A 24,433-nucleotide genomic window follows, 5' to 3' on the forward strand; every position below is an offset into this window, starting at 1 on the left:
ACCACCACCGGACAGCAAAGGTTAAAGATCACTGGCTCGACCCCTTTCCCCTCAACTTCCCCATCCCAAAATCTCTCTCATGAAACCAGGAACCCAAACATCACTGCGTTGCTCCCTTGTGTGTATCCTGTATCTTTTTGATATTCTGGATTTCTGCTAGAATTTATTGTAGAATTAACTCAAATTAGGAGTGTTCCATATCATACCTTCTACGATATTACTGGTGTATTTATTTGGGTGATAAAAAATTGAAATATCGCGAATTGACGTGATGACGTAATGCGTAACATACGTCTTCGTGTCTATTTGGATGTACATGCATTGCTCGCTGCTGCATAAAAATAATGTCGGAGCGTGTGAGGCTGTGAAGTGCAGCCAGTTCTGTTGGCAAAGTGGGAGTAAGCTACCTTTGTTGTGTGGAGGCGGTTTGGTTACAAGAAGTCAGATGGAATGCAAAAAATATAATAGTAGTAGTATAATAGTTTGCCAATTATGCAGGAAAACTGTTGCCGTTATAGTAAAGAGTACTAGAGAATGTGGTTCGTTTTATCACATGGGTCCCTGAGATGTTTCCGTGGGGCCTGTCTTAACCTGAAAATCCCACTGAATCTAGCATTATGCTACTGGTATAGTTTTTTGTTGTTGTTGTTAACTTTTTATTTATTTATTTATTTATTTTACAGGGTTGTGTTTGGGACCCTAAAACAACTAAATTATGGCCCTAACAAGTCAATTTCAGCATTGCTACAAGTTTTGGGCCAAAATTAAGACAAATAAACCATAAATCAAACAAAACTCCCCCCGACAACTTCACAGAGCAATGAAGTATGTGCCATTTATCATAAGCTAGCTCCGTAAGCTAACGCTAATCTGTCCATCCAATAAAACTCAACGCAACTCTGTTTACCCTTTAACTTTGATTTGAGAGTGTTATGTCAGAGTATTATTATTTGCATTCTTTCCACTGGTGAAAATTGTTTCCACGTTATATTAGTCGTAATTACAAGACTTAAAGCTTTGAGTGTTATGTGCTTCCTTGTGGTTACAGCAACATGGGAGTTGTTTAATGTTTATATTTGTGCAACTATTTTTTTTTTTTTTTTGCATTTCTCCACGCTCTCATTCTAAATTGAAATGACTGAGCTGCGTTTTGCAACATCAGCACAGACAAACTGACGCTGGATGCACAGCTCAGCTCATTTCCAGCCTCGCGGGCAATGCTCGTGCGGCGAGGCTCGCGCTGTCTTGGCAGCCGCCTCTCGCTTGGCGTCCAGATGTTGCTTTGACTCTGGCGCGCCAAACATGTCAAACGAAAGCGCCGGTGACATTTCGGCTGCAATTACTCTCCAGTGTAAGCTGCACAAACATGAGCAGCGTGCGCGGGATGAAATCTGCCAATAAGTAATTGTTTCCATGTAGTGCAGTGCAAGTCATTATTCAACATCTTTTTATTAGCAAAATGTTCACGGACATACTCGGATGGGCTGTATTGCTGTATGTCAACTAAATACTTGTTCATGTCATCACAGTCTCTTGCTGGAAAGTCTCTGGTCGTGACAGCGGGTGGGAGTAAGTCACATATTGCCGGTTGTCAGTTTTTTTTTGTTTTTTACCCCCCCAAAATTAATACTCTTGGTCTGTCCCCACAGACATCTGGAATTTTCCGCATTAATAACCATTCTTAAGTGTTGAGAATAGCTTGAGAACAAATATTAACTGTTTGAAAATGGCTGTATATTTAATATAATTGTTGCGGGGCCGTGTGGCATTATCTTACCTCAAGATTTAAAGTCTGGATATTTTTTTTTTTAGAGATTCATGTGAAAATAGTTCTGATAGTAGATAGAGTAGATATAATGCTTCCGTGCCAAACGAACTCGGGTCCACTTCACAAAGCATGTTCAAAAACACCGAGACTAACCCTGAACAGCGAGTTGATATACAATGAGAGAGGAAACTCTGCGTTTTTGGTTCCAGGACAGCTGATTTGAGTTAGTTTTTTCAACGCAGAGAAGTTTCACCTGGTGTCACCAGTCCACTAAAAAGACCACATCAATGGAACTCCGATTTGTTGAGTCACCAAGGCAACGGGGAAGCAGAACGTGGCGCCGCCCTCTGCTTCTGCGTTTTTTACCCCTCTCAATTGGAAATCTAAATGCAATCATATGGTGAATTTGAACATGTCTTTAGAAAAAAAAGTGCAGCACCGCAGCGGCTCCCGATAAAAGCAGACGGTGTGGGAGAACGTTGCTCAGATCAATGTGTAAATGTAAATGAAGTCCTTTGCAATCGCAATAATATTACAGGGCAAACCTGTTGAATGGTAGCTCATTAATTCATTTCATTTCGGTGCAATCCTGCGGAGGAGAAGCGCACTTGACTTAAGATAAAATTATAAAAACATTATTCAAACGGTTATAAGCAAAAAGTGTAGCATAACACAATATGCTGAGATGTAAGCGCATGATTACGGCGCCGATAATATTGCAAATGTAAGGACGGAGTAGGCTGTATATGTAGATGATGAACTGTGATGTGAAACGGTACCGCTCAAAAAGATAACTGTCCGGAAATGTCAGCATATCTATGCGTGGTCTGATTACAATCTCAGGACGAATATTTAACAACTCATTCACTGCCAGTAATTTTAGAAAATTTAAAAATTTTCAATACTCACGTGATATTACATTCAATAATTATATATAAACCAAATCTACCAAATAACAGAATAGACTCCCTACTTTTTGTCCCGTCCCGTTCTTTTATAATTGACAGCAGAAAAATGTAGGTTTGCCAAAATACAGCCATTTCTCCCATGGACTCTGAAACTGTGTTTATGTCGTATAAAATGGGGCAATGATGTCATCTACCGGTGGTTGGGCATCAGTAAAGTTGTTTCCAAGTTTGATATTTACAGTGGAGCATAATCAGATTCATTTAGCACCGCTCTAAAAAATACAATTGACAAGTATACTTGTCAAAGGCAGTGAATGAGTTTTAATTAATTTCTTAATTTTCTTAATTTCTTGACCCAGAGTTCTCACTGAACCTGCTTTGTGAAATGCACACCAGGTCAGCAACAAACGCAAGTGCTTGCATATTCATTTCTCCACATTACACTGTTGAGTCAGGTCATTATTTTATTCTCGCATTATTCATGGCTCTAAGATCTTTGAGCAAGAATTTAGGAAGATGATGTAACCACAGTCATTTGCTTTTTGCCTGGTCAGGAATTTGCATAAGCACACTTTTATTTGCACGGATGGTGGCAATGATATTTTCATTTATTGACAGCGTAATAAATTGGACACATGATTTTTGGGTCGTTTTGTGTTGATGATGGTGCTAAACAGTGCAATTATGACAGCAATATAAGTTACCACATAATAACAACTTAAATGTTGTGTTGCTAACTGATGGCCCTTTTTTGATTCCCTGAGAAGTAGTGAGTTTGGAGATGCGAGATTTCTGCCCGGCACTGCTGATATGCGTAATAGTAAGTAATAAGGCATTTTTACTTTTTTTTTTTTTTCTTTTTTTTTTTGTTTCCTGGCACAGCTGAATATGAAAGTGTTTTCTCAGAAACTTAATTGAATTATTTTGATTTGACGATAGCTGGGAACGTGTCAAGTTTGCAGGCACACACATTTCAGGCCCCACCCAGCTCGTGAGTTCCTGAGGTGATTTGTTTGGCTTGAGAATACGACAACATAAGAATGAAAGCCATTTCCAGAGATCATTGAAATAAAAGCAAGTGTCGTAATGAGGATACTTCTGTTTAAATGTCAAATGTAACAGTTGCAGATGTGATCCAGTTGGAACCACTTGGATCTAATTATCTCACTGCCTGGAAGTACATGAAATTTCTCTTTGCGTCAGGTTTCTGTTCTGGAAGAATGTGCCATACTTGTTGTTGTTGACTAGTGTTTCAGCTAAAAATGTTGGCACCACAATGTATGGTTGAAAAACTCACCAATGACCTAGACATGCATGGTTGTTGAAGTGTGTTGTATTCTTTGTACAGATCTCTGAAATGACCGTTCAGCAAAGCAGTAAAATGGTGATCGCGTTCCTCATGTTGTCAAGGCTCTCACATATTGCTCTCCCGTCTGCACTTATACACATGAGTGAATAAATGTGAGGTTCCAGAGGAAGTGTTTTACTCCTGCTGCCAAGATTAAGGATATGGAGGAGGAGGGTTTTCTGAAGAATGGAGAAAAGACACTGACACCACTGAAGAGAAGTAGGCGATGGTGTGATATAGTTTTGCTAGAGTTTTGCATTCAAAGTTTTGTTTGATAAAAACACGTGGTATTCTTAAGAAGCTGCCTTGTATTGTGCGTATTGTGTTTTACTCACATTATTTTGTAGGTAATACACAGATGAAACATGGCATCCGTTTTCTGATTTACTCCATGTTCTGTTTATAAATAAAGTTGAAAGTCTTATTTTTCATCTCTTATCAATGTGCTCCTTTTGCATCGTGCCCCCTCGTGTTTAGACTGAGACACACGTAACTGAAATGCCTTGTGTTACAGGCTACATTTAAGTGAAATATGCCAAGTCTGTTTAAAAAAAATTCAGTTGGATGCCAAAAGGTGTTACTCAAAAAAAGTGTTATAATTGAGTGACGCTTATAAACATGTTTGAGAAAATTGTGCGTTTTGTGTTTTTGAGCAATATTTGATTAGAATAAAATACATTTTCAACACAATTGATAATAATAATGGTATTTTGACATTGGTATCGGACAGTACTCAGTATTCATACTTCGGCTGAAAACAGTGGCATTGGTGCATCCCTAATTTTAAAGTATGGTTTTCAAGGCAGAGCTTCAAGAACGGCTAGGATTTTACATTCAGGTTGCAGTCAAGGTTTGGAATTGACACAGGGTAACACTTCCAAAGTAGGGTTTCATATCAGGTCTTGGGTTTCAAGTCTGGGTAGGCTTTCAAGTTTGGGTTACAAGCAATGGTCAGTGTTTGAAATTAAGGTGTCAAACCTGGGATGGGCAAGGTCCACGTTCTAAAATAGGATTTCAAGCCCGGGTTAGGATTTGAAGTCGGTTTTCACGACTGAGCGGGGTAAGAAGTTAGCGTATCAAGTGTTTGAAAATAGAGTATCAAACCTGGATAGGGCTTTAAAATGAATGTCTCTTTTAGTTTTTTTTTGTTTTTCGTTGTACGTAGGAGAAATTTTCAAGTACCACAAAAAATTGATAATAATCAACAAGGTATTTCAATACAGCCGTTTTGTACAAGTAGACGTACTGTCTGCTGTTTGAGTCTGAGCTGGGTTAAACTGTTATCATTCCCGTCAATAAGATATTTACGCAGGACCGCAGAGAGCTTTCGGGAGCGGGAGTCAGTTTACTGCCGCGATAAAAATGAGCCGGCGCCCGCTGAGGAGGTGCCCGCCTGTGTTTGCGCTGTCACGGCCAAGGACAACCGCTTGCACCTATAACAGGGATTTCCACCTTCATGCTCACTTAACTTTGGGCTCCAGCAGGGAAGCTGTTCCCCGCGAGATGAAATGCATACTCTTCGCCCTTTGACACCATGCGCCTCCTCAAGGACAGACGACAACACTCATAAATGGACATTTAAAATGATAATTGTCTGCAGCTAAAGTTCTACCATGCTCCCCCTTCTTCTCTTCCATATTGTCTTACATGTTGTTGTTTCTTGTCACCCACCGCTTTAAATCCAATTCCCACGGTGAGCTGCACTTGTGATCTTTACCCTGGCGAGAAAACATGCTAAGGTGTTCATTTTTGACTTCCTGATCTGTGCCAAGGGTTAAGGTTTGAAGTTAGGATTTCAAGCTAGGCTTAGTGAGTCAATGTATGGTTTTAGGACAAGGTTGGAGTTTCACAATAACGTGTCAAGGGTTAGGGCCTCATCTTCGGGTCTCTACCAAGGGTCAGGATTTCAAGTTGGGTTTGCAAATCAGGGATTAAAGTTTGAATTAGGATTTCAAACACGAATTATAGTTTCGATTTCATATACTAGGTATATGATTTCAAATCAGGTTTTTAATATAGGGTTTAAACTTAAAGTCAGGGTTATGATTTCAAAGTGTACCCTGCCTAACTGACCGCAGACAGCTGAGATAGGCTCCAGCACCCCTGCGGCCCTGTGACAATTAAGCAGTTCGACAAATGGATGGATGGATATTTAACAATAGAGGTTAAGAGTTGAGAGAGTAGAGAGAGAGAGTAGAGTTGTTAACCGAAACAACACAATAACCACATGCGATTTTTTTTTCTCTCTCTTCTTTTGCCAAGGGCACTCTTGCATAAAAATTACCATTCAAGCGCAGCACGGAACTGCTGAACAGCAAGACCAACATTGAGTGCAAGAACTTTTTTTTTTTGCTTTTTTTTTCACAAAATTATAATCACACACAATTTCAACATTATTGAGCTTCTATCTAATTGTCCTGTATATAATTTCAAATCACATTATAGTATAGAGCAATATCAAGCCCGATGCAAGCACAACTAAGCCATGTCTGTCTATTATTGAACCTATCTATCCGCCCATTGAAAAATGTTGGGGGAGTATGTTGGGAGGTCAGCACTGGGAGGCGAATGTGCTAACCAGTCAGCCACCGTGCTGCCCTCACCAATATATATTGGTTGAAAACACCTACCATTCTAGGATGGTTGTTTTAACCAAAGGATCTGTCGGACAGATAACTACCAGCTCGATTGGTCAAATTTAACCCTTTGTTGGTAGATTTGACCAATCTGTTTTTAGAGTGTGTTTGTCAGTCATCTTTTTCATCATCTAAAATATATTAAAATTTAATACTACAAATCTGATTTCAGCATTTATTTGTTTTTTTTCTGTGAGTGTAGCGGAATATCTTCACCTCTTTTTGTGTCCTACTTGCATAATGCTGGTATGCATTCTGATACAACTGCGTCACATTGTGAGTTGGTGACGTGTTCACAACTAATTTTTTTCTGACATTTTTCTTTTCCGGGTCCGCCATCTGTGGGACCTGTCATTGGAACGACAGGCCTCAGTGGGTGACTTCAAACCCGCTAAGGTGCGTTGAAGCAGTGTGTCGAGGTGTAGATGCTGTAGGTAACTCTAGATTTGTAATTACAGAGCATTCGAGGCGCTGCAATAAGAGGGTCACTGCCCCTTGATAACCTGCCGGCTTGGTCAATGGCTGATTGTCACACATGGAATCAGTGTGAGAACCCCACCAAAACTCACCTTTGGGGAGTACTTATGAATCTGCATTGGACTACCCAAGTTACTGTAGATGTTAGCTTCCTTTACCTAAAAGAAAAAATATTATTGTCACTACATAGAAGTTTTTTTTTGTTTGTTAAGAGTATCGGCCAATGTACTCACCCTAACCATTAGCTATTTAGCAGTTAGCAATTCTTCCGCTGTCTAAGGATACTGTTCCTATCTTCCTAGCATTCTATAAAAATGCCATATCAGTGACATAAATGTGACTTTTTTTTATTGTATTGACATCATTTAAGTATTTATACACATGCATTTCTTTGGAAAAGAACATTTTGTTCCCCTAACTTAATTTAGCTTAGTAAGCGGCTAGCTTTCAACAGCAGTTTGAATGTGTATCTGAGTGTATTGATCCCATCTTGAGCTTTGTCTACAGTCTCTTTAGCTTTTCTTGGTTAATTAACTACTTAGCGATTACCTTTGTACCTAACTTTGACATATTAACTTTAACAATTAACTTATTAACTTAGTTGTTTGTATCTGCAGCATCAAAAATTTTATATTTGCAATCACTGACTGCTTTAACTAAGGGAATATTCTCACCATCTAATTCTTGATCTTCATACTAATTATTTCTGGAAAAACAAAATGTGGTCACCCTAGCTGAGCTAGCCTTGTAGTTCGTGGTTAGCTTTGTGCAGCGTGCGTTTATTTATTTATTTTGTTATATCAGTGAGTATACAATGTTGCTCCCATCTAAACATTTGTAAACACTCTTTCAAATTCAGAAAAAACAAAATGTGGCCTGCCTGTTTAGCCTTGCCTAACCTAGTTAGCTTTCTACAATCACAAAGAAAATGTTACTTGCCAATTTGTCTTAAAGGTAGAAGATAGCGCTAGAGCGCTCCCAGCTCTAATGTTAGAAATGTGGTAATTCGCTCCTGGCCTTAATGGGTTAATTGGATGAAAAATTGGGATTTATTCTCAACTAATTTTGCTTCTTTGTTCATCTGTCTGTGCTTGTGACCTTTGGCACCGAGTAAATAAATAACCTGTGTATCCTCTCTGTTTGCTTGGTGTGGGTTGTTAAGTACTTCTAATGTGAAATATGTGCCATGTGGTATAAAAGGTTCCCTGTCTTGATCTAGATATAGCAGGCAATGATCTAGTGGAACACCATCTTGCTAATGAAGCCTGTGCAAGCCGTCATACCACAGCAGACAGCAAATCTAATAAAAAAATCTTCCAGTGTTCACAGTCGCACAAGAATGGAAAGCAAACAGCTCAAATATTGGAGCTCAGGAAATGGCACGGGACAATTTCCTTCAAGCGTAACATTAGAATGCCAAAAGCTGGGCTCCCGGAGGTTCGGGGCCACCACCACTGGGTCGTCCCAATTAGATGGCGCTTCCCCGCCGAGTCGCGGCCGCTCTGAACACAGGAGTGCCCGATGGGAGAGTGAGGAGGAAGCGGAGGAAGCGGCGAGGGGATACGCACACGACCCCGAGAGTTCTTAATTCTTATTATGCTTGGCACGTAGTTCGACCGACGTCTCTTGGCTGTCTGCAGTCTGGTGCCTGTGATTGTGCTGCGAAGTGACTGTGAGACCACAAAATGACAAAATAGATTTATATGGACTGCTGAGGAGCGGCCAGCCGTGACTGCTCGCTCACACGATGTTTACGAAACACAAAATAGCAAACGTTATTTTCAGTTTATTTTCCGTTTCATATTTCAAATGCATTCAATATGGAGACACGGGTAGTTAAAAAAAAAATGCAAATGAACACCTCCTAAAATATTTTGTATTGGTGGAAATACAGGTAACTAGTATATGTTATTATTATTACTTTTATTGAACAAACACAAAGTATCTAAAAAAAATAAAGCAAAACTCGCTGAAAAATCTTGTTGCTAGGCCGAACTTAGAGGTGCCCCACAGGACAACAAAACAAATTGGCATATGCATAACATGTCACGGAAAGGATTTCCAAAGTACCACTGACAAATTAATGTACTGTATATTGGACCCCACGTTTGTGGTTTGGCATTCGCAAATTCACCCATGAGCTGATATTTTTTTTCTTTGCCTGCTATTCAGTTTATTAGTTTGTTTGTTTTCATGGTAATTAGTAAGGATTGTGAATTATTCACAGTTTTTTGCTATTTGTGGTTAGGCCTGGTCTTTCCCCCTCATAGAGCTGTATTTTTATGTTTATTATATATTACATAATTAGCACAAAAACACAAGTTTCTTTTCACCTACATTTTGTAGTTTAATATGCTGCTTTACTATTAAATATAAATAAAATACCATTTAAAAAAATCACAAGTGAAAAAAAAAAGTGAAAGTGAAGGACTGGGCTTGATTTGCTTCTTTTTCTTCTTACTTTGTGTTTCATATTTAATACACATTTTTAACACAATGTGATTGTAAATTCATGTGAAACATTAAGTTTATATATATATATATATATATATATATATATATATATATATATATATATATATATTTTCAATTTTGTCCACCCATCCACCCATGCCTAGGGGGCACAGTCTGTGACCCCCACCCCCCACCCCCCACCCCCTTTTTTCCTTTTTTTAATTGAGCTCTGAGTGAACTTTGCCTAGCAACAAGGGTGACATGTACAAGAATATGAAATCAGCTTTAAATCTTCTCTCTCTTTTTTTTTTATCCTCCTTTTTTTTGGAAGAAAACAAGCATTTTACAAAGTAACAACTTGTAGGAGTACTGCGGTTTTCTTGCTGTGTAGCCTATTTATGTGATTGTTGCCCCACAGTTTTATTCCTGTTTGCTAAATGCCATTTTTGTTTAGCAATTGATAGACTTGGAAATAAGACACTGTTTTAAAGTCCATCAAGTATGCCATTGTTCCGCTCCCTCCCACACTTTCTTGAGCGTATTAATCTCAGTGGCGCACGCCGAATACTGAAATCCCCAGTGGAAACACCTAAGAGAACTGGATCTGCTCGGGCCCACACAGGCTACATGTGTACTTCCCCTACGATGAGCGCTATCGTAGCTACAAGCAGCGTCACTACAAAACAGGAAGTACATTTTTAGGCTCCGTGAGTCTGTTTGGCAAAGGTCACAAAGTGTAGTGTAGAGGCAATCCTGTGGAAAGCGATTACATATCATCACTCTCTCATTTCAGCCGTGTTTGGAGCGTCATGACTGGTCGTGTGGGATGAATGGCTCTTTTCATTGGCCATTCAAACAAATGAGGCCCGCTGAAAAAAGAGCAGGCTACCGTGGCAGGATAGTGAAAGGGGAGAGCTTGGAAAAGAAGACATTTATCACAATGCTATGTTGTTTCTAATTACCGCCAAGAGGCTTATGTTTTCATCGGCATGGCTTTGTCGCCTTTTAATTATAGCATAATTTTGTTTAATTTTGTTTTTTAAGATGGATTGCTATTATTATTGCTTGTTCGCGAATTTATTTTTTTTTAAAAAAGGATTCATTCTCTTTGAAATTATTTAAAAATACAGGGCAGGTGACAAGTAACTAGGGATTTTAAACTGCTTATAAAATGTTCTACTTTCAACATTGAAATTTTTCTTGTTTCTTATTTTCTAATTGCAGTAAATTGACTGTTTATTGGTTTGATGATTGTGACACCGCCAGTCCCTACATTTAAATATGATGATTTACTTTATTTTAAATAAATAAATACACAAACAAAACAAACGCACACAGGTTTGTCTTTGGACAAAGGCGCGCACATGCAAGCACGCATGCACCCACACACACAAACACGCACGCACATGCCCAGTATAACCAATTCAGCACCTGCAGTCATTCGAATGGTGTACTCAGGGTTGAGAGCAGAGCAACAGAAGTAGGAACAGACTCAGAACAATACATAAAAATTCTTCTTTTTTTTTTTCAACATTCCTTTCATAAATAATAATTTGATTATTTATCTGTATTACACAGAAAGTACACAGTTTGAAAATTAAAGCGTTGTTAGATTGTCATTTAAATATATAGTATTTATATTTAGAAATGTGTGTGCAAAATTAATACTAATTTGGAGAGGCATATTTTTATTTAAAAAATAAAATAAAAAAATCAGACCATCAATAGATAAACACGGAAATAAATGTGGACGTAGACAAGCCGTTGGCAGAAATCAGGAAGTGGAAGTGGGGGAAACCCATCAACGTTTATTTTTAGCGTTTGGCGACAGTCTCGTTCTCACCTGATGGTCGAGACAGGTGGGAGGGCGGCGGTTACAGAATGCAGAGTGGAGCTCATACTGGCTCCTGTTGTGAAAGGGTCTCTGTGAGACGTTGAATTCATGTGACTGTCAATAGATGAAATCAAATAATTTGTAAGTCATTTTATTTGTTAGGGTAAGATGAGTTTGGAATGATATTGCTGTATTTAGGGACCACAGTTTGTATTTTCTGTTACCATTTAATAAAAACAGTTGATATAGGCAATTATAAACATTTAATCATTTAGTCAGTTTACTATACATACACATTGAGATCAGCAACGCCTTATCAGCATAAAGACATTAACTAAAAAAACGACTTATGTCGTAGCATTTTGTCAGCGCTCTTAAAATGAATCATTGTGGACTACTGAGAATGTAGGTGACTGACCACTGTAGAGATCACACTGCTTTTATTGTGTTCCATTGTCATTCAAATACAGCCTCGGTGGTGGGGGTTGGAGGGGCTCCCTTCACCTGGAGGCATGGGAGCTAGCGCCAAGTCACTCAGCACTGTTCAATTCCGACGGCCGAAGGTGCTTATTTGTCTCCTTGTGAACGGGGCTTATATTGCCATTTCCATTGTTTTATTATGTTTGGCTTGGTATCATCCCCCTGTTGGCTTGCGCATTTCCTTCCTGGCAGATAGGCTATCAATGAGTGGCTAGGGAGTTTCAGTTGAGCAGATAAGTGCCAGAGTGCAGTGGCACTATCGCCCGAACAGGACCGGGAGAAAACGTGCAACAGGCAGTAGTTAGCGAAGGCCAACATGTGAGTGAAAGCCAACATGCATCTGTCTTGCAGCTGGACCTGTTTTTTTTTTGGGTTTTTTTTCCTCCTGATTTTCCAATTTTGTAAACCCCAACCACCCAGGGTAGCTTGTACATGCTGGGCCAAATTAATATCCACCAAATGTACTGAGAAATTATGTTATTATAAGTTCACTTAAATTGTCCCACAATATATATTCAAACAATTAAAATTAAACTAGATTTCTGGAGCAATTTCTGGAGAAATTGCGTGTGAATGCTGAATGCTAATGTTTAAATGCATGTGGAATACTTTATTTTAATAATAATAATAATAATAATAATAATAATAATAATAATAATAATAATAATAATAATAATAATGTTAAATAAAATATAATGGATGTTAAATAAATGGACAATGATTATTATAGGAAATTGAAGTTGTATTAAAATCTGCACAAAGTGGGATTTGAACACAGCTGCACTAGGCATTTTCTTTAACCATTGCATTATTGTGGACTTAGACGAATATGTAACATTGTATCTAATTGTATTAAATAATGCAATATAATGCTGAAAGCTGTCGTTGAATTTGCTGAATGCCATGTTGAATGAGTGACGTTTGTCACTGAAAATATGGAATATTATCTGATAAACCTTAATATTGTAAATCCCATTAAATACAACACATTTTAAATAATTAGAAAAATATTATTATATGAAATTGAAGTTGGACTCAAATATGCTCCAACCAGGATTTGAACCATGCGCTACCCGTCAGTAGGCTAACTACTAGGCAAGGTAAGGCAAGTTTATTTGTATAGCACATTTCATACACAAGGCAACTCAATGTGCTTTACACAAGGAAAGACAACACATAAACATCAACAAACAATAGTTAACATTCAGAGGAAGAAGAGAAAATAAAAGTAGGCTACAAAATTTACTAAAAGAACATACAATGACAATATTAAAGGTATGAGGAAAAAAAGAACAAACTACTACACTATTGGGGACCTACATAAACCTCTAACATGGTATGTAATTTTATTAAATAATGTGGTATAATACTGAAAGCTTTCACTGAAGCTGTAGAAGATAATTATGTGCAGAATCATGTAAGTGAAATTATAATGCATTTCCTGATGTGATAGTCAGTAGGTCACTTTGTGTGATGCCCATGGATACATTTGCAATGGACAGTTGGAAGTGGGATTTGAACCCCCAACCCCCTGCTTTCAGGGCCAGCACACTACCATCAGCAGCAATAATAAACACCTGGGAATGATGATGAACTGTATCCTAAGGCAGTGGGAGTGGAAAGGGACTTAGAAAATGTTGAAAATGTATGGGGCAATGTTGATATTAAACGCTAAATTGTGCAAAAACTGTAAGTATGTTGAATGAGGAAGAATATGGGCCCTGGGGGCATGAATTTCTGGAGCAAGTTGAAATTGGAACAATGTAAATCGGACGTTGTATCTGGCAGTTGAATGAAGACAAAAAAAGTGAGGAGATAATATGAATAAGAACAATAAATAATTGGAATAACAAGTGTGAATACTTTCAGCATCCACACAATGAGTGAGTCTGTAATTTGTTCTAAAAAAAAATTGTTTTGGGAGCTTCCATGAGTATACCTTCCCCTCAGTTCTACTTGCAAAGCTGCTCAGGGCTGTTTTGCGGCTCAGTTTGGGATATCAGGGAAGTGTGAGAGAATCTTCCGAGACTCCAAGAACTCCCACCCATTACTTCCCCCACCATTTTACTGTCAAGCCCTTGATAAGTCCCGTTTAAACATCACCCTTCGTAAAACGCCATGTGTCAACACCTGCCCGTGGCCCAGGCGCTCTGATCTAGTTCGGCAAACACCGGCGACGGCCCATCGCCATTAGACGCTAGCTGGCTGGATTCTCTCAAGACGAAATGCGTTTCCATCATGCCAGGAGGAGGGGGGTGAGGGGGTGTTAGAACGGTGGCATCGGGCGGGAGATGAGGTCAAATGTCGTCAGCGTTTCCTCACTTGTGCGCTCGTCCGCTCTGTCTGCAGCAGTTGGCACAGGTGGCGGAAAGTCTCAGACAGGTGTGATGTCGGTTGAGGTGGTCGTTCACACAAATCTCCTCTGCTGGCAGAGTGTTTGCGGTTTGTATTGTAGAAAGCAGATTTGAAGTGCATTTTCATATTGGATGGGTTATTTTGTGACAAAAAAATAATTATTATGATCTTGGATGAGATCAAATGGCTTTTTTTTTTGCCTCAAACAATACATTTTTTAAAACTCATCCGCTATTCCATTCAGTCAGTAAGTATGGAGGACCAAAACTGCCAAAATTCGAACTAAATGACTAAATAAATAAATAAATGACTAAAAGTGAAAATAAAAATGAATATAAAAAATAAACTATAATTCGAACATTATATCCAAAAAATATATATTAATGGAAATAAATCCATTTTTATTTTCACTTTTTGTCATTTATTTATTTATTTAGTCATTTATTTATTTAGTCATTTATTTACCTATTTTGTACCTACTATCTTGTCCACTGTCTGCTCTCACATGTTCTCTAACAACTCAAGTCACAAGTTGAGGTGAGAGTGGAAACGATCGTCGTCCATTGCTGGAGCTCTCCATTGCAAGCCGCAAAGACTTCCTTGTTCGCCGAGCTGCTCACTCGACCAATGACAGGCAGTTTGCAACGATGGAATCCAGCAGACACGCTTAGGACCGCCCCCTCATTTGAATAACATTTTGACTTGGCAGTACGGCCCCAAACTGCCAAAATTTAAAATAAATGAATGACTAAATACAAAAAGGACTAAATACAGAAATAAATGACTAAATAAATAGATAAATGACTAAAAGTGAAAATAAAAACGGATTTATTTCCATCCATCCATCCATTTTCTTGACCGCTTATTCCTCACAAGGGTCGCGGGGGCTGCTGGCGCCTATCTCAGCTGGCTCTGGGTAGTAGGTGGGGGACACCTTGGACTGGTTGCCAGCCAATCGCAGGGCACACAGAGAAGACCCACGCAGTCACAGGGGAGAACATGCAAACTCCACCCAGGAAGGCCGGAGCCTGGACTTGAACCAGTGTCCTCAGAACTGGGAGGCGAACGTGCTAACCACTCGGCCACCGTGCCGCGGATTTATTTCCATTTATATTTAGTTTTTTTTTAGATATAATTTTTGAATTATATTTTTTTATATTCATTTTTATTTTCACTTTTAGTCATTTAGTCATTTATTTATTTTGAATTTTGGCAGTTTTGGTCCTCCATAGGTAAGAACCATGGGGGATGCAATCAATGGAATGATTAGCTAACAAAGCTATGTATATAATAGGTGGAAATGAACCTTAATGTGAACTTACCTTCTTGGCTGGCCAATTCTGCACTGAAGCACTACAGCTATCCACTTGTAATACAACAGTCCTTCTTAAATGTACACGAGCTAGCTATTTTTAATCGATATCGTGTAGAAATCATCCAGGCTTTCAATCTTTAGGTGACATAATGCTGCAAGGCTCCAGCTTCACTGAAGCGTACAAAAGTTAATAGATTGGTTCTTATGCTATTTTCAACCTTCTCCATTGATTAATAAAATCATAAGACGTAGAGAATGTCTAATTGTATAGATTTAGGATAAAAATGTTAAATTGACCATGGTTGGACAGGCAAAAGCAACAATTAATTGTGATTGTTAGTCGAAGCTGAACTCTTGTTTTGGCGTGCCTACTTATGGAGGCCATGTAATTGATTCTATGACTAAATACTGAGTGATGCTCACAGTTGACCAAAATAAAGGGGTGGGCGGTGGACTTGAAGGTCTTCAATGGAATCTCAGGGAGCTGGGAGAGGTGGAAGACATGATTTGCCAGTTTACCCTCAGTGTTTGCCTCAACATTTTAACACAACGGCTCGAAGTGGAGCTGAGAAGTTTCCCAAGACCCGCGCGGTCCAGCGGTTCCGTTCTGAGTCCCTCCGCCTCTCCTCCCTCCTTAGCGTTGGGCTGTGAGTCTTCAGGGGTGGCTCAAAGCATTCGAGCGTCGCCAGGATGAGAACTGGGGCCCGCCGCCCCTCTGATGTACTCGTGTTAGCCACTGGTGGCTTTGCCTCATCTGCATGTTGACACTGCAGCCTTAAACAGGACATCTCACATGACAGCGCAGCATCACACGCAAGGGACCTCTCGGACCAACACAAGTCATTCAGGGACACTGATCAACAATAGAAAAAAATAGGAAAAAGTGAAAACTCAAATCATCTTTCTCCATTGAAATTAATGTTAATTGGTTCCATCCAACCCCCAAATAGCAGAAATGAATATGTATTGCATTTCTATGATGGCACATGAAAGATTATACAGTAAAGTTGGTAAACGCTGTCCACCGCGGATGGGAACAGGTCCTGACATCAAGGGAAAATATGTGAATAATTACAGTTCGACATAATTGCATGAAAACTAATGTTTAATTGAAAATAATGGGATCAAGTTTTATAACACCCACACTAGGGATGGGACAAAAAAACAAAACAATGTGACCAACAGAGCAATACTCCTCAGCCGATACAAAATTCACGTGACCATATCGTATCGTGTCCATCCATCCATCCATTTTCTTGACCGCTTATTCCTCACAAGGGTGCTGGAGCCTATCTCAGCTGGCTCTGGGCAGTAGGCGGGGGACACCCTGGACACAATCGCAGGGCACACAGAGACGAACAACCATCCACACTCACAAGCACACCGATGGACAATCTGGAGCACCCAATTAACCTGCCATGCATGTCTTTGGAATGTGGGAGGAGACCGGAGTACCCGGAGAAGACCCACACAGCCACGGGGAGAACATGCAAACTCCACCCAGGAAGGCCGGAGCCTGCACTCGAACCCGAGTCTTCAGTACTGGGAGGCGCACGTACTAACCACCAAAACACCGTGCCACTCAGTGACTAATATTGTTATGTAATCAATACTGTTTTGTTTTTGTTTTATTTATTTTTTTAGCTGGCAAGAGCGAGCTTGACACCGTGAATCGCTCAAAGGAGTTCTCCACAATATCAATCTGGGACTGCTCCAATGTGATCTGCTGAGGAAAGGCGGGATATTTAGTACAATACTTCAAACTGATTGGGTGATGCGACAACTTGTTCACGCCTACCAAACTTTTCTTTTGACTAATCACGGTAATGGATGAAAATGTCATCGTAGGTTAAAAAAAAAAAAAAAAGTACAGATATCTTTTGCCAGCTATAAATGCACGAAGCGCCTTTCGCCGTTCTTTCAAAAAGGAAAGTGTGGGAAATTCTATGAGAACAAAAAATGAATTACGTTTGTGCATTCGTCCTACAGTTTTGCCATGTTATGTTTGTTTGTTTCCATGGCCTCTGCACTTCATGTTTTCATCAGAGCCGCAATCTGCCCCCAAACACATTGTTGCTTTGTGATTGGACCCAAACACCAGTTGTTCAGATCGGTGAAAAATACTAGATGGATTCTCGGGGCTTTTGTGAACTCACAAATACTGTGAGAATTCATCTTGCAGACAAGGTGAAACACTGTTTACTTAGAAACAAAGCTTGCATGTTAAATACATTGATGCGGATGCTTTATCTATAAAAAATACAACTTCATAAGCAGCCTACTTAATAATAGCTACAAATACACTAATATTTGCGACTTTTCTCCCATTTTCAAAAACAAAAAATACAACTGTTTTATTCATTACTGTATATTTGACTTGATTCATGCAATATGATCGTTTTTAGTTTTTGTTTTCTTGTTCAAAGTTAGTTTTTATTTTCAAAAATATAACTCTTTTTTTTTTTTTTTTTGGCTTTACACCTTAGTTTTAAATCTCAATGCACATTTTCTCCACAATAATGATCTTGTTCAACATTGCAACTTTTTGTTCTCAAAACACCAAAGGTGATTTTTTTTTTCTCAGAATTTTGCATTTGTTCCCTTCAAAACTGTATTTGAATTTGGTTATATTGTCACTTTTCCCTCATATTATGACTTTTTCAGGGAAAAATCACTTTTCATGTTGCAAAAGTATCCTTTTGGCCAAACTTGCATGTTTCATGCTGGGTTGTTCATACCATCTGCATTAACAGAAAGGGGTGGGGTGCTTTATGTTCATGTCTGTTTATCGCTTCATTTTGCCTCCATTTTTCTGGACTATTGTCGCCCCCTATTGGTGACTGTGATACTGCAGCCTGTGTCATTCCACTCAGACTGTCGAGTCTGCGTGTATGTACGTGTGAGGACACGCGACTTTTATTCTCATTCATTTTCGCCTCAGTTGAGACAACATTTAAATATGATGTCAGCATTTGCACAGGATTCCAAAATGTTGGAGTAAATTGGATTTTTATGGAGCGTTTTGGGGAAGACAAAACAATAATAATAATAATAATAATAATAATAATAATAATGTTTTAAAAGGTGTCTGGTCTCCCAAATAATAACTTTTGTCGTTTTATATTAAATTTGAGTGCAAAAGAAGCCTTTTGGAGAGTTTCTCCTGCTACAAGATCTCGGTAGTCAGAGTTCCGTCCCGCCTACCAGCCCCCCCTTCTCCAATCACTTCCTGGCCCAAGCTTCGAATAAATTCTGCGCTCCTCACAACTTCCAAGAGTCGCTCCTGAGTCACGTTTCCCAAAGTTGAGGAGTAGAAATCACTCTTTGCCCTCCTTGCAAACTCAAAAAGGACCAACACTTTTTCTTTTTTCATATGCTTTTTGGAACTTTTGACTTTGGTGTCATTCCAAGCAGGAGGAGAGCGCGCGCCCTCGCAGGCAGGCTGTCACTGCAGTCTTTTGGGGCCCGGTGTGTGCGGATTCGCACGTTTTCTTACTTTTCTGTGCCCCTTGCCACTTGTTTCGCATGAATCTCCTCGACCCTTACCTGAAAATGAGCGAAGAACAGGACAAGTGTCTCTCCGACGCGCCCAGTCCCAGCATGTCCGAGGACTCTGCAGGCTCGCCGTGCCCGTCGGGCTCCGGCTCGGACGCGGAGAACACCCGGCCGTCCGACATGCACCTCCTGCACGGCGCCGACTACAAGAAGGAGGGCGATGAGGAGAAGTTTCCCGTGTGCATTCGCGATGCTGTGTCCCAAGTGCTCAAGGGCTACGACTGGACGCTGGTGCCCATGCCGGTGCGCGTCAACGGCTCGAGTAAGAACAAGCCGCACGTCAAGAGACCCATGAACGCCTTCATGGTTTGGGCGCAGGCAGCACGTCGGAAGCTGGCGGACCAATATCCGCACCTGCACAACGCGGAGCTCAGCAAAACTCTGGGGAAACTTTGGAGGTACGTTCAGACGCTCTCGCTTTTTTTCTTGTTTTTTTTTTTTTTTACGCAACAAATACGCCCAACATGCATGCTCGAAAATTTGTTTTTGAAATTTCAGCACATGCCTTCTCCACTATTATCCCAGTGCGTCAAAGTGCATGCTTTCTCCCCCAGGCTGCTCAACGAGGCCGAGAAGCGGCCGTTCGTGGAGGAGGCCGAGCGCCTCAGGGTGCAGCACAAGAAGGACCACCCGGACTACAAGTACCAGCCCAGGCGGAGGAAATCTGTGAAGAACGGCCAGAGCGAGTCCGAGGACGGCGAGCAGACGCACATCTCCCCCAATGCCATCTTCAAGGCTCTGCAGCAGGCCGACTCGCCCGCCTCCAGCATGGGCGAGATGCATTCCCCAGGAGAGCATTCAGGTACGTGACAAACACATTCACATTAGAAGCTCCAGGCTTTTAGGCGTGCGTTTGACATAACATTCTTTTTTTTTTTTATGCATATATCAACAAAGGACATCAGTGTAGCAGACTCATATTTTTTATGAAAACAAACAAACAAAAAAGCTCTCTTCTAATAGAATTTATGACACATTGTCATTTTAATAAGCACAAAACTTCAAAGCTGATGTAAAAGTTTACTCTGCATCAAAAAAAAAAAAAAAAAAAAAAAGCCCAACGCAGCTAATGAAGGAACATGGAGATATGCAGGACACACAAGTTCATTTATAAACATTATTGTTGAATTATGACCCCCCAAAAAAGTAGCAAGCTCTATGCGTCACTATAATCACACTTGTGGCTCATAAAAACCTGACCTGCTAAACAGCAGGGACATTCGGAAGGAACAAAATAACAGACACACCAATGAAATGCTTCCAATTAACAGAGTTGATTCATTTTGAAGTTAAATTTCGATTTTAGTTCCCATCCAAATAGATTAAGGCAAAACCACCACTGTGTGTTGCAGACGCCGTATAAAGATTTTGCTAGATGTAGCATATTGATCGGAATTGCTTTGATCATTTTTCTTGATCACATTTTTTAAGGTAAAAGAAAAAAAACAACACAATTGATTGATGCACATTAATGTCAGACTTGCTTCAGATTTTATGCTTTCGGATCACTGATGAAAATTAATCACAAGAGCCCCAATTGGTAAAGAAGTAATTGACGACAAAAAAAAAAAAAAAAGCCTGTATTGACAATGAAAACAGTGAGTCTACTCAATTCAACTCAACTCAAGTTTATTTATACCACAACTATAATCACAAAACTACCACATCAAACTCAATTTACATTACCCTTGAGAATAAATGGCTTGCAGATGATTTGACTTCACTTTTATACGCAAAGAGATGCACTTAAGACTGTCTGTAACTTCTGCTAAACACGCAGACGAAACTTAGCTCCTCCCCGACATGAAAATATTTAGCTTTTAGTTTTGGGTAAGATGTGTTGCATCATCATACTTCCTTGGCACCAATTACTACTACTTTCATATTAGCCAGACAGTGCACAAAAACACGAGTTTATCAGATTCCACAGAATCAAATATGTGGGAAATATTGGCCAATTTGGAAATTGTGAAGACTCACAAAGTGCTTGACATGAGTGTTTCCCAAACTTTAGTGAGCCAAGGCACCAAATTTTACATTGAGAAAATCTCACGGGAGACCATCAAACAAAAATGTTAATTAGGTTTGATGAGTTGTACTTTCTGCAATCTAGTTTAATAACATTTCATAGTTCTGCTTGTCACTATATGTCACAGAGCGAGATGAACGTCGATATAGTACTCATAGTTAAGATCAGATCAGTTTCGTGCAACTGCAACAAGCCAGTTGAACTCTCGTAGCAGAGTGGTTAGGAATCACTGTTTTACATGATTAAAATACAGACTTGCAAACATATACAGTTAATAGTTCCGAGTGTGAATTGGTGGCGTAGGTTTACATGCTGCTGCCTTTCATGCAGATGGTCCAAGTCTGGCTCCGAGGACAGATTTAATAAAAAAAAATAAAAAATAAATAAATAAAAGGGACAAGCCAGAAGTCAAAGAACAACAGGAAGTCCAGGACTTTCTCATATCATAAGCTAAGCATCCTTTCCCCCCCACCAGGTCAGTCCCAGGGCCCGCCCACGCCGCCAACCACCCCCAAGACAGACCTTCCCTCCGGCAAGTCTGACTTGAAGCGCGAGGGCCGCCCGATTCAGGAGGGTCCGAGCCGCCAGCTGAACATTGACTTCGGCGCCGTCGACATCGGCGAGCTGAGCAGCGACGTCATCTCCAACATGGGCAGCTTCGACGTGGACGAGTTCGACCAGTACCTGCCGCCCCACAGCCAGGCCGCCCAAGGGGGCTACGTCGGGGGTTACGGCGCGACCTCCCAGGGGAGCAACGTGGGGGCCTGGATGTCCAAGCAGCACCCACTGACCACCCTGGGGGGCTCGGCGGCAGGGGAGCAGGCTCAGCAGCGAGCCACTCAGATCAAGACGGAGCAACTGAGCCCGAGTCACTACAGCGACCAGCAGCAGCAGCAGCAGGGCGGCTCCCCCCAACACGTGGCCTACGGCTCCTTCAGTCTGCAGCACTATAGCGCCTCCTCGTACCCGCCCGTCACCAGGGCCCATTATGACTATTCCGAGCACCAGGGGGGCGCCTACTACACTCACTCGCCCGCCTCGGGCCAAGCCTCAGGCCTCTATTCTACGTTCAGCTACGTCAGCCCCAGCCAGAGGCCGATGTACACCCCGATCGCCGACACCGCCGGGGTCCCCTCCGTGCCGCCCACCCACAGCCCGCAGCACTGGGAGCAGCAGCCCATTTACACCCAGCTGTCCCGGCCGTGAGGACTGCCCCCCCACCATCGTCTAAAAACACCACATTGACTCTTTTATTAGTTTTTGTCTAGTTTATCTCTCTGATGGTGTCGTGGTGCATGCACCTGACTTTGATGCAGGCAGCGTGAGTTCAGGTCCCACTCAGTGGCGGTGCAAATGGGTTGTCTGTCTTTATATGTTCCCCGCAACCAGTCCAGGGTGTGGTCTGCCTGGAAAGGCTCAAGTTCCCCACAAGGCTGACCAAGGATAAGCAGTATAGAAGATGGATAAAAATGGATGTATCTTTCTGGATTGGCTCCCGACAGTGCCTTTTTATAACGCTTGGAATGGTGATTATATTTTTCTAGATATAATACAAGAATAAATCCTCCGTGAGGACATAGTGCTTTGAAATATTTTAGTATGTACTGTGTATGTGTTCTGCTCTTCAGCTAATCCGTGCCATCCGTTGGAAATGTCTTAATCTTAAAGGAGCGGGAATGCCGAGTAAAATGGAAGAAAAAAAAAAAAAGCACCCTCAGTGGCCTTGCTTTCAGTTTTTTTTTCTTTTCAGGATAGTGTGATGACTGAGTTTTTTTCCTACTGTATATATTTTTATTCCAGTGGAGGACTGAGTGGTGCAGGCTAGGTCAGAGGTATGGGGAGGGGGAGGGGGAAATATGATGTTTATTTATATTCTGAGCATTTGAGCTTTTTGTAATGGCTCCTTTGAGCTTTTTAGAATTTTATGACATGCCGCATTATGACAGGCCATAGTTTGAGGGGCCATAGGTTGCGCTAAAACCCCGTGCTTTTTCGGGGGGCCTTACTGCAACCCTAGCTTCCGTCTGCCTTGATACCATTGGTGCCTGCGGAGCCACAGGCGGGAGGCTCCGTCCACTGGTATTCCCACTTCCTGCTCTCAGCAGCCAGCAGGTCTGAGCCCCGGCACGCGCTTCTGTCCTCCCGACAACGCCTTCTCTAACTTCTCTTAATTTATTCTTTAGCATTAATTTTATTGGAAAATTAACTTTTTGTTTGTCGCAATTATCTTTGGAGTTCAGAGGCTCGTCGAGCAGAGTAGATTGCTGTCATTTTGTTTTGTGGTACAGATGTGTTTATTTATCGTTTGTAAATGTTATCATTTGATTATCCGTGTGTGTACAGAAGATTCGAGTCAAACTGGAACTTTTCTCTTTGTTTTCTTGCTGTCTCGTTCAAGGCTATTTTGTGCAAAAAAAAAAAAAAGTGTTGCTGGAATGGGCACAATACTTTTTGTCTTTTATGAGATTTGTGTTCCTTATTTTATCTTCTGTATCATTAGTCCTGATTTGTGTCATCTCTTACCGCAGTCTCCTTTTAGGTAAACACGGCGTCTTAAAAAATGTTTGTTTTTGTTTTTGTATATTGTTTGCAATAAAAACAAAACACTGTAAACTGCCATTGCCTGCTTTTCCTTTTTGTGATTTCTACTGAGGTAGAAGCTTCTTTAGTAAACAAAGTTGCTTCAAATTATTATTTTTTTGTAAGAATTGTTTAATAAATAATCACCATAAAGACACAAGTTACATATTCAATATTATTTAGTCTATTACTTGCCTATATGTTTGGAGCAAAATATTACTATTTAATTAATTAAAATATACATTATAAAATGTATTAATGGAATGTGTAATTTATTCATTATTTATTACTGTTTTCACGTTTTCCATTTATGGAGAAATGTAGGCTATAGCTATTATCTACAGTACACACCTAATCTATCTTTAACCTAAAATTAGCAAGCTAATGATAAAGCAGACGTTATAAGCTAACCACCTGAACATAGATAGATAGATTGATAGATAGACAGATAATTCACTGATTTCTACTGAGATCTCCCAGAAGGTTCCTTTCGTAAACAAAGTTGCTTCACATTATTATTATTTTTTTGGTAAGAATTATTTAATACGTCAAGTCATCACCATAAAGACACAAATTACATATTTAATATTATTTAGCCTGCTAATTGTCAATATGTTTGGAGCAAAATATTACAATTTAATTGATTAAAATATCAATTCTAAATTATGTAATGTTTTAATGGCACGTGTATTCA

The 24,433-nt window shown here is 40.3% G+C and overlaps 1 protein-coding gene across 1 annotated transcript; it reads left to right on the forward strand.

Annotated features, from left to right (window-relative positions):
* Positions 1–18,857: 18,857 nt before the first annotated feature.
* Positions 18,858–23,776, forward strand: sox9a (SRY-box transcription factor 9a). The gene is made up of 3 exons (XM_077528117.1): positions 18,858–19,528; positions 19,685–19,932; positions 21,635–23,776. Exons 1-3 carry the CDS (start codon positions 19,101–19,103, stop codon positions 22,363–22,365), a joined length of 1,407 nt encoding a protein of 468 aa, XP_077384243.1. The 5' UTR covers positions 18,858–19,100; the 3' UTR covers positions 22,366–23,776.
* The last annotated feature ends 657 nt before the right edge of the window (positions 23,777–24,433 follow it).

Source organism: Festucalex cinctus, chromosome 1, assembly GCF_051991245.1.
Source record: "Festucalex cinctus isolate MCC-2025b chromosome 1, RoL_Fcin_1.0, whole genome shotgun sequence".
Lineage (NCBI taxonomy): Eukaryota > Metazoa > Chordata > Actinopteri > Syngnathiformes > Syngnathidae > Festucalex > Festucalex cinctus.